General features: G+C 32.5%; 2 protein-coding genes across 2 annotated transcripts; one reads left to right on the top strand and one right to left on the bottom strand.

Annotated features, from left to right (window-relative positions):
- The first annotated feature begins 1,638 nt into the window (after positions 1-1,638).
- On the top strand, positions 1,639-2,255 carry LOC133329162 (cytochrome c oxidase subunit 5A, mitochondrial). The gene is made up of 2 exons (XM_061537655.1): positions 1,639-1,715; positions 1,808-2,255. The coding sequence occupies exon 2, from the start codon at positions 1,809-1,811 to the stop codon at positions 2,250-2,252; it is 444 nt and encodes a 147-aa protein (XP_061393639.1). The 5' UTR covers positions 1,639-1,715; position 1,808; the 3' UTR covers positions 2,253-2,255.
- Positions 2,256-4,724: 2,469 nt separating this feature from the next.
- On the bottom strand, positions 4,725-8,118 carry LOC133329156 (kynurenine aminotransferase). Its single transcript, XM_061537650.1, has 6 exons — positions 7,931-8,118; positions 7,725-7,875; positions 5,739-5,975; positions 5,082-5,679; positions 4,932-5,017; positions 4,725-4,865 (listed from the first exon to the last, which is right to left on the bottom strand). The coding sequence occupies exons 1-6, from the start codon at positions 8,116-8,118 to the stop codon at positions 4,731-4,733; spliced, it is 1,395 nt and encodes a 464-aa protein (XP_061393634.1). The 3' UTR covers positions 4,725-4,730.
- Between the last annotated feature and the right edge of the window lie 7,455 nt (positions 8,119-15,573).

Consider the following 15,573-nt stretch of genomic DNA (forward strand, 5'->3'; position numbering starts at 1 on the left):
CTCACTAAAAAGGGCTAATAAAAAATTTAGAGTTTACATATGGCATTTTGTCTATGAATACAACTCTGATTTAATAATACACTTTAAATTGTCGTCTACAAAAAAATAGTTTTCAAGAAAAAAGAAGTCTTTTAAGCATAGAAGACCATGCGACGACCTTTCGAAAACAGAACATCTTAAGGAGGCTTCAATTTTTGAAAACATCGAGAGAAGGCATCGAGAAGGTCATTTGTCTACACAGAATAAGTTTTAGAAGGAAGGTTAAGTTTGCTTATAGTAGACATGGAGAACCCCTGTAGTATATAGAATATTTATAGAAGGCTCTAGAATTCTTCATCTTTGAAAGATTTTCAGGTCATAGTACACCGATGCACGGTTGCCTGTCAATAAAATACATTTTAATGTGTGTATTTTTGGAAGGTCTTTGTAGAAGCTTCTCTGTCAGAAGACGAACTCTGAAAGGCCTTCAGTTTATAGACAACTATGGAAGGTATTCTCTGTGTAGAAGATCTGTGGAAGTTATTCTGTCTATAGAAAACATTTGGAACTATGGATATTGTAGATAGAAGACGTAGACAAATTCTGTCTCTGAAGGAACTCTAGATGACCTTCATTCCATTCTTCTTCATTCTTCTTTGAAAGTCTTCTGTCCATAAAACACCTATGCATTTGTTGACCTTCTCCGAATTTCAAACCTGATGGCGGTACCGAGACTGATGAAATCTCTTATTACCTCAAAGCTGAAGTTATAAAGTTCCACAGTTGGTCCGATTCTACTGGACGTATTGCGCGTTGATACCGTCAGCTTGGTCTTCGCGCCATTTACAGTCAGGTCCACTTTGTTCAAAATCGGCTGTTACCGCTCGCAATGTTCTACTCATTATGTCGATGTCATCGGCGTGCCATATCTATTTATCTTTGCCTCTCATATAAATTTTTCCAGCAGGATGTTAAAAAGGTCACGCGAGAGGCTGTCACCTTGTTTGAACCATCGTTCGGTATTGAAGGGCTCCGAGAGGTCCTTTCCTGTAAACATTACAATTTGACAGGTTATGATCAAAATAGAGTAAGGAATACCGTGGCACAATAAATAGGTAGTCCATTAAGCGCAGCTGATGTCTCGACTAACTGTCAAAGTGGGTAATTTCTACTTTCGATGTGCAATGTTGTCAACCATGTGAAATATTATAAGACAAGTTTGACAGATGGTCGAGACAAAAACAAAGGGGGAATACCACGAAAAATGTGTTTTCTTCCAAACGAATGCTGTAAAAATGGTTTTCATTCAATTACATGCCATTATATTTCCATTTGATTTAGTATTCAAAACAATATACACATATACGCAAAATATGGATTTTAATGAATACATAATTTCTAATGTTAAATCAAAATTAAAATATTATTTTCGTTAGTCACCTACCACATATTATTATATTCCTTTTCTTTTATTAAAATTGTTGATATATTTAAATGTAAAATTAAATTTGTTGTGTGTGAACGACATATAACCAATAACTCTTAGCATTTGTAAAAGAATCAACCTGTATAGTGTTTGCTTGTCAATCATACTTCCGTTATAAGTAAAGTAACACCCATCCATTACCATTCTACTACGTTTTGTGCCAACCATTCAACGGGTATTCAGTGTTGCAACTGACAGTGTATTCATTTTGACAGTAGATTTTTCTCAACGCGAACTATCAGACTCTCAGGTGCGAATGATTACTTAACCAAATATTTTTGCAATTTTCCATACATAATTTCAAATAAAATTATAATTTGTTTCCTTATTCCAATTCGACAGAATGTTCCGCCTTGCTGCTAGCCAAATCGCTAACATTGCTCGTAGCTCCATCGGCGTAACCAGCCGTGTTGGTGTTGTCCGTGCTGCCCATCATGAAATTCCTGCCGAGGAATTCGACAAACAGTATGAAGATTACTTCAGCCGTGCCGATATCGATGGCTGGGAGGTGCGCAAGGGCATGAACGATTTGTTGGGTATGGATTTGGTTCCAGCTCCCAAAATTGTCGATGCTGGCTTGAAGGCATGCCGTAAGGTTAACGACATTGCTTTGGCCATCAGATGGTTGGAAGGTGTCAAGGATAAGTGCGGTGACAAGACCGATGAAATCTATCCCTACATCATCAACCACGTTCGTCCCACCCTCACTGAATTGGGCATTCCCACACCCGAAGAAATCAACTACGACAAACCAGAATTGGCCCTTAAGTCTGTGTTCGATATGTAAGGACGGGGTGAAGAATCTTTGTTTCTAATGTATTTAGTTTAATTTAAAAAAAGAACTTGTGATTGGGGACGCCAATAATGGAAATGTATTAACATGAATTCGCTGAAAACCCATTTTTCCTGGATGAAGAACAAAATAAAGCGTCCGATTTGTTAAAAACATATCCGATTTGTGTCGCTTCACTTATGTAATCGTGGTGTTGTGTGTCGGTGGGTATTAGTGTTTGTGTGTTTTTCTTTCGATAAAGGTGGTCGTCTGCTCTGTTAGTAGAATGAAGAAGAAAGAAAAAGTGGGGTTATGTTTCAGTTAGTTACCAATAAATACAGGAGTTGAGTGATTTGGATGAAATGGAATATTTCAAAATCAATTTTGGTAATTTTGTAAAATGCCGATTGGCCTTGAATAATGTAATTTGTTTTTATTTTTTTGTGGTAGTTGAAATAAAAACAAATGTTTTTTTCTGTTTAGGGTTGCCAATGTTGTATGAAATGATATAAAAATTCTGAGTTTAAAAAAAATAGGAACAAGTATCTTTATCGTACCCAAAGGGACAATTTAATTGTATACAAACATTTTTGGAAGTTGGATATGGGCTTAACTTGAGTTGAAGACCTGGCCACGAATAGTTTTGAAATTTATTATTAAAATAAATACAAGGGTCGCAAGGAACTTTGGAGGTCCATATGTCGGGAATTATAATAAGGTTATCTGACTTGGAAGACCTCCATATATTATTCTTTCCCAAAAGGACTTTTGTGTATGGGAGACGTATAGAATGTCTTTGGAAAACTTCCAAACAAAGGTCTCCAGAAGGGCTGTAGATCCTGCCTGTGAAAGATCTAATGTTTATAAATAGAGTACCCCCAGAAGGTGTTCCCAATTTATAAGCATTCTGGAAGTCCTTCTGCCAGTGGAAAACCTCAGGAAGGACTTATGTTTTTGATAACCCCCCAATGGAATTATACATATGAAAGTCTTCAAGAAGGCTTTTCGTCTGTAGAAGTCCTTCGGAATGCATTCTTCCTGGATAAGTTCTTCTGACCTCTAAAAGGTATTTTGCCTTTTGAAAGTTATAGAAAACCTCTAGATGACCTAGAATACGTCTAGAAGTTGTAACATCTATAAAATGTTCTATAGAAGAACTATAGAATAGAATAAATATTGTCATATATGAATATCCTTTATATCAGACCCATAGAGTAATATAATCATCGATAAAATAAACAATTAATTTTTGTTATCAATAAATATTTCAATAATCTATTTGAAAATATAGAGGACTTTATATATGGAAAAGGGCTCTATGTACCACCATTCATAAAAGGTGTCCCTCTTCAGAAGGTCTTCTGCCTAAAAAGGACTTTTATAATGTATTCTGCACACAAAAAAATAACTTCCAGGAGGTATTCTGTCTATATATAAGTCTTCTAAACGATCATTGGTCCATAAAAGACCCTTGGAAGGTATTCTTATTTTAGAAGACCACGAAAAGGTCACTTATAGAATATAATATATAATACTTCTCGAAGTTCTTTGCCCAATAGAACATTTCCTAATGATATACTCTCTATAGAATAGCAGAATATGGTGTTTATAAAAGAAGGCGAAAAGGTGTACCTTTAGATAATCTCAAAAGGGTATTCTTTCTGAAGACCTACTGACCTAGATTACCTAAAGCAAGTATTCTGTTCTCTGGCTTTTGTCATCTGCTAATAGAATATCTTTTATAGATAGAAGGTCTATAGATTATCTTTGAAATATTCCAATTTTATAGGATATCTTCGAGCTGTAAAATACTTCTAGAAGGTCTCATGTTCATAAAAGAAAAACTGCTTGTCAAAAGCATCCTATAGAAGACTTACAGAAATATAAGCCTGTATAAGATTTCAAGAATGTATTCTGCCTAAACTACTCTGAATGATTAAAAGGTGTTACTTATTAAAAAATCACAAAAGGACAACCAGGTCAGCAGGCACGAATTTTAAAACAATTTTCCAAAGGTCCTAACCCGATCTGCGGATGTGATTTTTTAAAGAAGTTTCAAAAGATCATAACGTAATCTACAGGCGTTGATTTTTAAAGAAATTTAATAGGTCATAACCAGTTCTATAGGCTTGGATTTTTAAAGATATTTTAATGTGCCTTTGTCAGCTCTACCTTTATTTTTTATGAATTTTTAAATTATACAACTCTGTTGGCATGGATTTTAAAGAAATTTTAAAGACCATAACCTGTTTAGAGGTATACATTTTTAGGAATTTCAGAAGTTCATAACCAGCAGAAGATCTGTATTAAGAAGAGTAGCAGATCTAATGTAGATCATCTAATTATTTTGCAGTTAAATCCCATAATTTTTTCTAGTCGGCATATTTATTTTACACAATAATATACATATAAACACATATATAAATATATTTTTATTTTGATCTAATGATCTTCAACAAAATAGTAACCTTCATACACCCTTATGGTATATTTTTAATTATTTTTTAATTTTTCCAATAATTCAGAAGCCTTTTCCAAATTGGCCTGTTTCTTGATGAAGCAATAGCGTACAAAATCCTCGCCCAAATGTTTGTGTTCATCGCTGTAAAAGGCACTGGGGGGAATGCCCTGGAAATTAGAAAAAATAATAATAATAAACAATGAAACAAAAAAGAGCTCCACAAAGCCACTAACCTGCAAACCCATATTTTTGGTCATCCATTTGGTGAATTTATAATCACGATATTGATCTGGTTCCGAGTTGATGTTGATTTTCTTTTCTGTAATAAATAAATAACAAATTAATTAAATTATTGAAAAGTAATACATTGAATACAAACTTACCCAAATTAGTCCAATCGGCCAACATGAAATAACCACCCTCAGGTATAGTTGGTTTCATACCAGCATCTTGCAAAAACTTCGCCATAAAATCACGTTTAACCTGCAACTCCCTTGGCAGGCTATTGAAGAAACAATCAGGGCTATCCAAACGTGTCATTTCCAATTCAAAACCACGAGCAACTGCTTCTTGCAGAGGCGTTGCACAAGTATACACAGAATTTTGATGTACCATTTGGAGATTACGTATTAAATTTGCTGGACCATATGCCCAGCCGGTTTTCCAACCCGTCACAGAAAATGTCTTACCAGCCGAACCAATTGTTATCGTACGCTCCCACATATCGGGTAATGTACAAATGCGAATATGTTTATTACCATCAAATACCATCCATTCGTAGACTTCATCCGACAGACAAAGTACATTCCATTTTTTACACAAATCAGCAATGAGTTCTAATTCCTTTTGGTTGAATACCTTGCCAATGGGATTATGTGGGGTATTTAAGATAATCATTTTTGTTTTGGAGTTAAACATTTTCTTGAGCTCCTCTTCGTCGAGTACCCAATCGGCTGAGGAAATTGTGCCCTCGGTTTTGGTCTGGAAATAGAAAAAATATTTCAATATGATAATGGAATTGGAATTGGAGGGCAACTTACCGGTTTCAAAGGTATAAATCTGGATACACCACCAGCCATTTTCACCATGGGATGGTAGCAGTCGAAGAATGGTTCAATAATTATAACCTCATCGCCAACATCAACATGGCCCATAATGGCCGAATATAGAGCCTCATAAGCACCAGCAGTAATCAAGACTTCATTCAAAGGATTTATTTCACGTTGCAACAGCTTGGAATACAATTTTGCAATGGCTTGTACCAAACGCATGTGGCCCTGTGGAGATGAAAAATGGAGAGAAAAAAAATTTATAAAGATGATATTAAAGTAGGAAGTAGATGAAACTATGGAAGGCCAAATGATATTGTGTTCTAGACCGAAAGATATTCATTAATAGAAAATCTGATAAGGACGATTATATATAAAATACCACAAGGTATTTTGTCCAGACTACTAGAAGGATTTATTCTAAAAAATATCTAAAAGAAGGTATTTTTGTGTAGATTTTTAAATAATTTCGAAGAGGCCGCTTTAAAGGCGTGGATTTTTAAAGAATATTTCGAAGAGCCATAGACGCTTTAAAGGCCGCCTTAAAGGCGTGGATGTTTAAAGAATATTTCGAAGAGCCATAGACGCTTTAAAGGCCGCCTTAAAGGCGTGGATTTTTAAAGAATATTTCGAAGAGCCATAGACGCTTTAAAGGCCGCCTTAAAGGCGTAGATTTTTAAAGAATATTTCGAAGAGCCATAGCCGCCTTAAAGCGTGGATTTTTAAAGAATATTTCGAAGAGCCATAGACGCTTTAAAGGCCGCTTTAAAGACGTGGATTTTTAAAGAATATTTTTAAAAGCCATAACCAGCTCTAAAGGCGTGGATTATGAAAGAATATTTTTAAAAGCCATAACCAGCTCTTAAGGCGTGGATTTTGAAAGAACATTTCGAAGGACCATAACCGCCTTAAAGGCGTGGATTATGAAAGAATAATTTAAAAGCCATAACCAGCTCTAAAGGCGTGGATTTTTTAATGACTTTTCAAATGGCCAAAATTGTTCTCTAAATCTATAAAAAAAAACAAATTCAATTGTTGTTGTTGTAATAAATCTCTAGTTATAAAAAAAACAACTCCTCAACATCATAATAATGTGGGCCAGTTATCGTATTCTAATACATATTTAAATTGAGATCCCATATGGAATATGAAGTAAGGTTTCCCATTACAAATACGCTACACGCTTCTATTTATAGAATATATAATTTTAATCGATACCACTAATAGGTCTTCTGTAGAAAGAACGCTATTTATAGGGCTTCCATGTATACACAAGGATTTGTGGACCACCTACAGATGGGAGTGCATTCCAAAAACGATCTGTATATCTATAAACAAATTTAATTTCTCATTAAACTTTTTAGTAGTAAATTTTTATCTATACATTCCACAAAATACCTCCCTCAATTCCATTATACATATATATTTCTAATAGAGATTCAATTTGAGAACCCATATGGAACATAAAATAAGGTCCAGTGGCCTCTATAATATATATAATTTTATGGATAGGCCTTTTGCAGAAAGAGGATAATTTAGAGGGATTCTTCTAAATGGCTTATAGATCTTCTGTAAAAAAATAAAATGAATTAAATTTATAACAATTTTTAATAGCAAATCTTTATCTATATCGTTCAAAAAAATACCCCTTTCACTTCATAAATGCTGTGTATCAATTTTTGTTATTCTAATCCATATGGAATATAAACTAAGGTTTCCCATTACAAATACACGGAACAATTCCAACATGTTCTAAAACCCTGCTCTCTCTCTATAAACCACCATATGTTTATAGCTTGCTTTTAAGCAGCGTGTCTCACATTCATTCCACTAACAACAATTTGTCAAGTTATTTAAATTTTTTCTAATAACTAATAAAACAATCTACTTGTCTGTTGGTGTTTCTTTCCGCTCTCTCGTTTTCTAGCTTATCATCTGAAAACGCCAAAAATGATGTAATTAAATATGTAGACTTACAAAACCGCGGGTATATTGCTGCAACAAAGGATTCTCGTCTTTGGCAATTTCTGCCAAAGCTTTAGTGACATATTCCGGTGCGGCATCATCAGGAAAACCTTGACCCAAATTCAAGGGTTTATATTCCATGGCCAGGGCAATGTATTCATTCCTATAAGAAGTGGGAATTATTAAAGGACCTTTAAAATTTCCAAAATTATACTTACCAAACACTTGGAGCACTACCCTGTAATCTTTGTGGCAAATCAAATTTCTCCATTATCGCGGAAGAGCTGCTATATTCCCTTTTATTTGTAACTTGTTTGGTCTGCTGTTCAAATGAGACTAACTGATACAATTGTCGCTGTGGCAGACGTGTTTTATTTAACAACAAACGTAAACTATTCTGAAGCATCTAAAAAAAGTTAGAATATAGAAAAGCAACAACAAGAAAACATAAATATTTAAAAACTTAGAGAAGCCAGCTGATTCTGTATCGTTGATGACAAAAATAATGCGTGTGTGTGTTTAAAGGGTGAAATACTAAAAAAACTATTGATAAGATCACCTCTACGTTTTGCAAAATGATAAGACCACACACAACAATACATTGATTATGACTTACATTTTAATCTATTATTTCCTAATTATTTGCTTTAACTAAACTAATATCACAATTTTACTTAAATGCACTTCGTTGCTGTTCGATGGCTGCACAAAATCTAATGTTACAAATGGTTTATTTAATTAAAATAGTTGCATAACACACACATACACATCAACATACACAAACGTACGTTGTCGTCTGGGCATCAACGTTTTGTTTTTTTATTTTTTTTAATAAAAATAAATACATTTATTCAACAAGTATTTTTAAATAAATACATTTGACTTGCAAAATATATTAATTTATGAAACACCCTGTTTTGTCTATTTAATAAACACCTGTTTTTTATGATTATAATAAAGATTCTAATTTTAATAAATTCGTTTTATTTTTTATTTATAAGTTTACTTTATGTTTTTTATTCACAACACTAACAACAATGCTAATTTTTTTGTTTTTGTTTATTTGTTGCAAAACGTTAGCGGCGATAACAGCTGATTTGTAGGGAGATTCTTAAAATTTTGCTGTGTGGCACTTTTAGCGATATGGTGAATGAAACGGACAATCAATGACATCAAACACAAAATAGAAGACAAATTAATTGTGTGTTTTTGGTATATATATATATATATAATATATATTATACTGTTTTTTATATATCATAGCTTTGATAAATAATAAACAGCTATAATGACAACCGTTAATATGAACGTACTTGACATACATGGCTAGATATGTGTAATTACCGGGTAAATGCCGTTTTGCGGGTATTTATTTGGGTATTTGTAATATTTTTAACTGTCAATACAACATCATAAAGCGGGTTTACATATAACATTTGATCATGATTTAAAGGACGAATCAGTATTTATTTTGTTAATCAGGCTTAATTTACCATGATTTATTATACAAATTAAAATCATCGTGCGGCAGGGTTTATTTTAAATCGTGAACGAAATCATGATACTAATGAGACGCAACGCGTCAAATATAATCCACTGGATTTGTGAACAGGATTAACGTGACGTATACGCAATGGAATTGATATTTGAGATCGAGTGGATTTCGTAAAACTAAACGTACCTATAGGGTGTATTTCTGGATTTCGTTAATCGAGTCAATTTAAAATCGTATATCTAAATTTACTTTTATACCACTTGACGAACGCACTTAGACGAAGCGCGTTTTAGACTACTAATCACTCACTTCCAAATGTCAATTCCATAGAGTATACGTCAGCTTGATCATGTTCACAAATTGACTGTATTGTATTCGACGTATATTTGACATTTTAAATCGAGTAGATTTCCTAAATCTGAACGCACTTCACAAATTGCTAAATTTCTTTTATATAACATAGGTTTATAAATATTTTGTCAGTAGGGAATAACATTTTAGAATTTCCACAAATCATTTCCGCTAAATTTTTAAACATCGGTTAAGTTTTCGCTGAGTTATATGCATTTGAATTCAACGATGTTCCGAAATATACTTACTGTGGACGCCTATTTCCATGGCATAATTATACAAGGTAGTCTCATGCAGTCATATGTTTCCAATTTCTTTCATAAAATTGTTTAACTACCAAAGCCTATAAATAAGGTCACCCAGGGAGACCAATTGGATATCTGTTGCCTCTCAAGTTTGTTGTCAAAATCCATTATTATGAATTGACTTCCATAGTAAAAACGTAAAAAAGTCCACATTTTTGACTTCAGAAAAACAGTTGATTTTCCCTAGCTGGGTGACCTTTTGTTTATTAATAGATCTTCTTGATAACATTCAGCTTTCAAAATTTAAATGGAAATACCTTCCTTTGAAATATACGCACAGCATTATGGCATCATGCAGTCATATTTTTCCAATTTTTCATAAATTTGTCTTTGACAGTATGTATTCAAATTTCAAAATTTAAATGAAAATATCTTTCTTCGAAATGTACGCATATCATGTGTTTAGTTGCAAAAAATACTAAATAATTTATATTTATAGATATTTTTAAGTTCCCTGCCTCTTAAATTTAAAAATATGAGTTGTGGTGCTAAAGTTAATTTTCTATTAACATGGGAACTCTGTCAAACAATTCAAGTAGAAATTGCGCACTTTGACAGCTAATCGAGTCATCAGCCGCTCTAAATGGACTACCTATTTATTGTAACATGCCAAGGCCTATTAATAAGGTTATCCAGGGAAATCAGCTGTATATCAGCTGATTATCAAGTTTCCTGTCAAAATCTTTTATTGTGAATTGACTTCCGTTATCAAAACGTAAACGAAGCCAGAATTTTTGACATTAAACTTCAGAAAAAACAGTTGGCTTTCGCTTGCTGGGTGACATTTTTTATAGATATTGGTTGATACTGTCGGATAGTGTATGTTCTAAGCTATTTATTGGAATTATTTCTGTATCATTACGCATTCAAAAGTTATGAAGAATCTAAAATACCGATGAGTTTCTGTAAATTTGGCAGAATTATTGGTAAACACTTGTCGTCAGCGCCATCTATTGAATGGGTAGATACAAAACATGATTATGAAAAATTCTTCTTTTAACTTTTGACCTACAATTGGTAAGTTTAAAAAGTTGGTGTCTATGCAATGTATAATTTCATACTTTCTTGAAAAATAACAATAATTTTAATACCTTTATTTTTGATTATAAAATATAGTATTAAATTTGCCTATAATTTCCCACATTTTGTGTTATACGTTTCGGGTAGTAAAGTAGATTATTTACTTTTTCGTATGACACCTGTTTCGTAGAGATTCGATTATGCGTTCAAAAGTTATACGCTTTGTGAGCACGCCCACTAATAGATGGCGCTGGCGACAGGGGTTATAAAAATTACACATCTCATTTATTATGGCCATAACTTTTTCGTTCTGCAAATATTAAAATGAAATTAGTGTCATATGAAAGGTAGAATCGTATACATTCTAGTGAAATAAATAAAACATCGAAATTAGTTTAATATTGATAAGAAATTTGTTACATTACATTGTGTGACAGGTACCAGAGTGGACCGATGCGATTGAAAGAAATATTAAGATGTGCGTATTTTGTATCAAATCGGTAGAGTTGGGTAGTTCCGGAACGAACTAGTTCATTGGAACTATTCCGAGAAAGGAATGATCGGAACTAATTAATATAGTTCCTTCTTCTGATCTCGTTCCTTTTTTTTCTGATCTCGTTCAAAGGAACTATTTGCCCCATAAATGAACTATATGGTGTAAAGGAACTACATTAAGGAACTAGTTCCTTTTAAAAAAGGAACGAGAAAGATCGATCTGCCAGGTGAACTAGATTGCCCAACTCTACAAATCGGACATTCCATACGATAATTATTGTTCGGTATAACCGATATAAATAATTTCGACTGTACTAAAATTCCTGGTACAATTTACAAGGTAGAGTATTTTTTTTTCAATAAAGAAAAAAACACCTCTAACTTGTGGCCTATAATGTCAGAATAATTAAACAAATGCAAGTCATTCTGTTCATTTTACATATTTTTAACATTTTAGTAAAAAATGCGAAAAATTAATGGAATGTCGGGTTTTCATTTCAAAATATTATATACAAAGTCACACATTTTGTATTATACTTTGACATAGCAAGCCACAATATGAAAACATTATCAGACTGTTTATGTATTTCGAAAGAAAGGTTTCTTTCGCTTTCAATGCGAATGAAAATCAATTTTGGTTCATATAAAAACTTTTTACAGACAAAAGATGTCGAACGATAATCAACTCGAAAGAAAACGTAAACGTATATTTTTTCTTTACAAATTGGGTTTATGTATGACGAAACAGCTGTCATCATGCGAACGAGAATGTGAAATTCACTCACTTGCTTTATAGCTTTCGAATGAATTGCAAAATCGCGAACTATCGCCCATGTGACATGTTCCGAGAGTTTTTGAATTCCCATACTTTTTTTAAATTCCCATGTTGTGCAAAATGGTGTGCTCAATTTCGAGCGAATGTGCGGCTCCAAAGCATAGCTGTGTTCAATATGTTACGAAATGTGTTCAATAAAAAAACATATGTTTCATTGGAATTTGCAATTTGTTTAACAATAAAATTAAGAAAAAATATGCCTGCTGGCTTATTAATTGCCCTGGTTTCTAGCAGAAAAAGTCTAATGATACTGGAAGGTGTTAAAATAAGCATTTATGGATATTTTGAGAGAAGTTGGTCCTTTCATACACAAGGGTACCATTCCCGAAAGCCTGCAGTTAGCAGCAAAGATTTCTGGCTGTTGGTGGGTTTCAGAGGGTAGTGGCAAATTATTCAAATATAAGTGTTGATCGCACAACAATGTGTAAAATATTGTGGAGAGTAATGAAAGTCCTGGAAGACAAAGTGTGTGCAAGCTGTGGACAGCTGCAGACCAGGATCCAGCCATGATGCTTTTATTTGACATATGAGTGCAGCTAGGCAGCATTAACAAAAGGGGAAATGGTATGCAAAATAGTTGGCTTCTAGGAGACTGTGGTTACGCTTTAGAAACATTTTTGATGACGCCCTATAAACAAGTGGAGCATGGAACTTGTCAACATCGATATAATAAAGGGCACACATCTGCAAGAAACTTTATTAAAAGTATTGTTACGTTCTTGGACTTCACTTATTCCCGTGTAGACGTTGTTTTATTTCCCGATACAGTTCGTACCAAATAAAACGCGGGTTCGTTCAGATTACGATTATTATAATGACATTATTCACACAACTTTACTTTGCACTTTACTTTACACGACGGTTTCAATTCGCGATCTGATTCACAACTGACTCACTGCCTTTCCATTCCCTCTATTTATATGAGCCCTGCCTGTCGCTACAGAAGTTTCTAGACAATCTGGTAACACCTAGATCACGAACAATCTACCAATGCAACAAACACATTGAGTAACAATAACAACAACAAACTTACTGAGTGAACAATAACAACAACAAACTTGAGTAAACAAACTTACAATAACAACAACACATATACAGGCGAGAGAGTAACAAAGAAAGATGAATTAAGCGATCATCAATGATGACGTTTAACAAGAATTATACGACAATAACAAAATAGAAAATTAAAGAGGAAATGGAAGGATGTAGAAAAATCTATACAGTAGTTGTTGTTGTGAAGTTATTCAACTAAACTGCGTAGTAGAAATTTACGTTACAATTCAAATACTTAAATTAACGGAATTAACTTAAATCTAAAGTTATATTCGTAACAGTATTATTGGAAATCTTAAAAGTAGATTTTTTATAGATTCTATTTTTATTTTGATCATATGGTGGTTGAGTTTCCAGATTGATCTCAAAAATGTTACGCGCTGTTTTTGATAAAATGAGCCCTTTTTTATTTTCTTTAATTTTACTATAAAAATTAATGTAAATAATATATTTAAATAAATATTGTAAAAACACGCTAAATATTACTTCAGCGTTCTTTTTTAACTTGTACGTGCTCAGAAAAACACGTACGATCTCATTTCGTTTTCAATCCACAAGGCTATATGTGTTCGAATTATATTCCCAATATTTTTTGGGAATTCGGAATGGAGCACACCAAATTTGGGAAAATGTTTCACATTCGAGCAAACTCGAAATGCAGCACATGGGCGTATGTACCAAAATTAGAAACACTTTCACACAACACAATCTATATACAAAATAAAAATTTTTGGAACATGTTTTATAGGTATCGCTTGGATTTTTCATTCATGTTTTTAGAAAATAAAATTGTACAAAATTGTTAAAAATATTGAAAATTTCCATTTGACACTTTTTTATATTCAAATGTGTGATTGTATTTGCGTACTTCGTTCTCATTTCCCATTTGACTCTCATTTATTGAACATTGTTGTAAAACTTTACATTTAATTTAGCAGTTTTTCGAATGGTATACGTAACGGCAAACGAACGATAGCTTTCGAAATACATGAACGCTTTTTTAAACGAAAGTGAGTGAGTTACTTTCTTTCGCATTGATTTTCGTTCGAAATAGAAAAACAGGCTGTATATTTAAGTTGCTATAGACTATCTTGAATAATCGTACAATGGAGTCTATTAAGATCCTACGATTCCTTTTCTTAAAGTGCAAAAAAGTGTTTAATTCTTTATTGTTATTGCCCCTCACATCCTTACCTTTAAACTGCATCGCAAAATAATAAAAAAACAAATATTTTTTTCTTTTTTCGTCTTTTGTTTGCTTTATTGATATTTTTTTCAATTCTTATCAAAATAATTGTTTTACAACTAACAACAGTTTTTTGTTACAATAAAATAAAATGTATATAAAGATTCAAATTTAAAGAATTAGTACCGAAATTAGGTTAAATCCGTTGGTAATATTAAGAAATAAATTATAAAACGTAAAGAATAATAGTAAAAAACGAACAAAATATAAAATAATTCAGTTGAGGACGATATGGATGGATTGATTTGCTTAAAACATTTCTTTGAGTTTAAATTTTCTTGTAAAATAAATGTGTATTTTAAAGGACTTTTGTCAAATGTAAGAATACGTTATAATAAAATAATTCAAATGACACTTAAATATTTTTATTTTAGTGTATGGTAAATCATAGATATGCCACGATAGCAGCTGATATTGGTTAACATGTAATAAATCAATTTTAAATTATAGTGTAAACATTGTTTTAATTTCATTGTTGTTATGGATATGTCCAGAAGAAAACAGCTGATACTGGTAAACAGCTGACACCGCTAAACAGCTGTTATTTACGCTATGACAAATGAAAATAGTGTCAAATGACTTTTAATGAGCAACAAATATCAAATTAAAGGTACAATTACGATTTTAAACACGATATAACGATAATTTTGATTAAAACATTGGACGAAATTAATGGTTACAAGAAAAAAATGCTCATCTCATATTTTTTTGTTAATAACTTAAATCACAGTTTTATCTAAGGTTAATTCAAAGTTATTATTTGAAATCATGTTCGCATCCATGTTATTATTGTTTTGTTTGTTTCTATATATATAGAGGGGGAGAGTAAGAGAGTGTGACATTTGATATGTGGTTATATGTAGTTTAATGCGGATTTTTTTTTCATATTTAATTACACTGTTTCTTCAAAAATATAACTGCCATATGTCTATATATTTGATAGGTTATGTTTATATGTATGTGTGTAATAAGTACATTGTGTGTTATTAATAAAAAGAGAGAAAAATTAACATTTTGTATCATATAAAATATATTATTAATTAGATTAATACAAATTATGG

The sequence above is a fragment of the Musca vetustissima genome, unplaced genomic scaffold (assembly GCF_032173495.1).
Source record: "Musca vetustissima isolate MV318-11 ecotype Yass unplaced genomic scaffold, APGP_CSIRO_Mvet_v1 utg11440, whole genome shotgun sequence".
NCBI classification, from domain to species: Eukaryota; Metazoa; Arthropoda; class Insecta; order Diptera; family Muscidae; genus Musca; species Musca vetustissima.

Coding starts and splice junctions, on each gene's coding strand:
- LOC133329162 (XM_061537655.1), top strand. CDS start 1,809: ATGTTCCGCCTTGCTGCTAGCCAAATCGCTAACATTGCTCGTAGCTCC.
- LOC133329156 (XM_061537650.1), bottom strand. CDS start 8,118: ATGCTTCAGAATAGTTTACGTTTGTTGTTAAATAAAACACGTCTGCCA. Junction 5,680..5,738: donor GATTTATACCTTTGAAACCG/GTAAGTTGCCCT, acceptor TTCTATTTCCAG/ACCAAAACCGAGGGCACAAT. Junction 5,018..5,081: donor GGCCGATTGGACTAATTTGG/GTAAGTTTGTAT, acceptor TATTTATTACAG/AAAAGAAAATCAACATCAAC.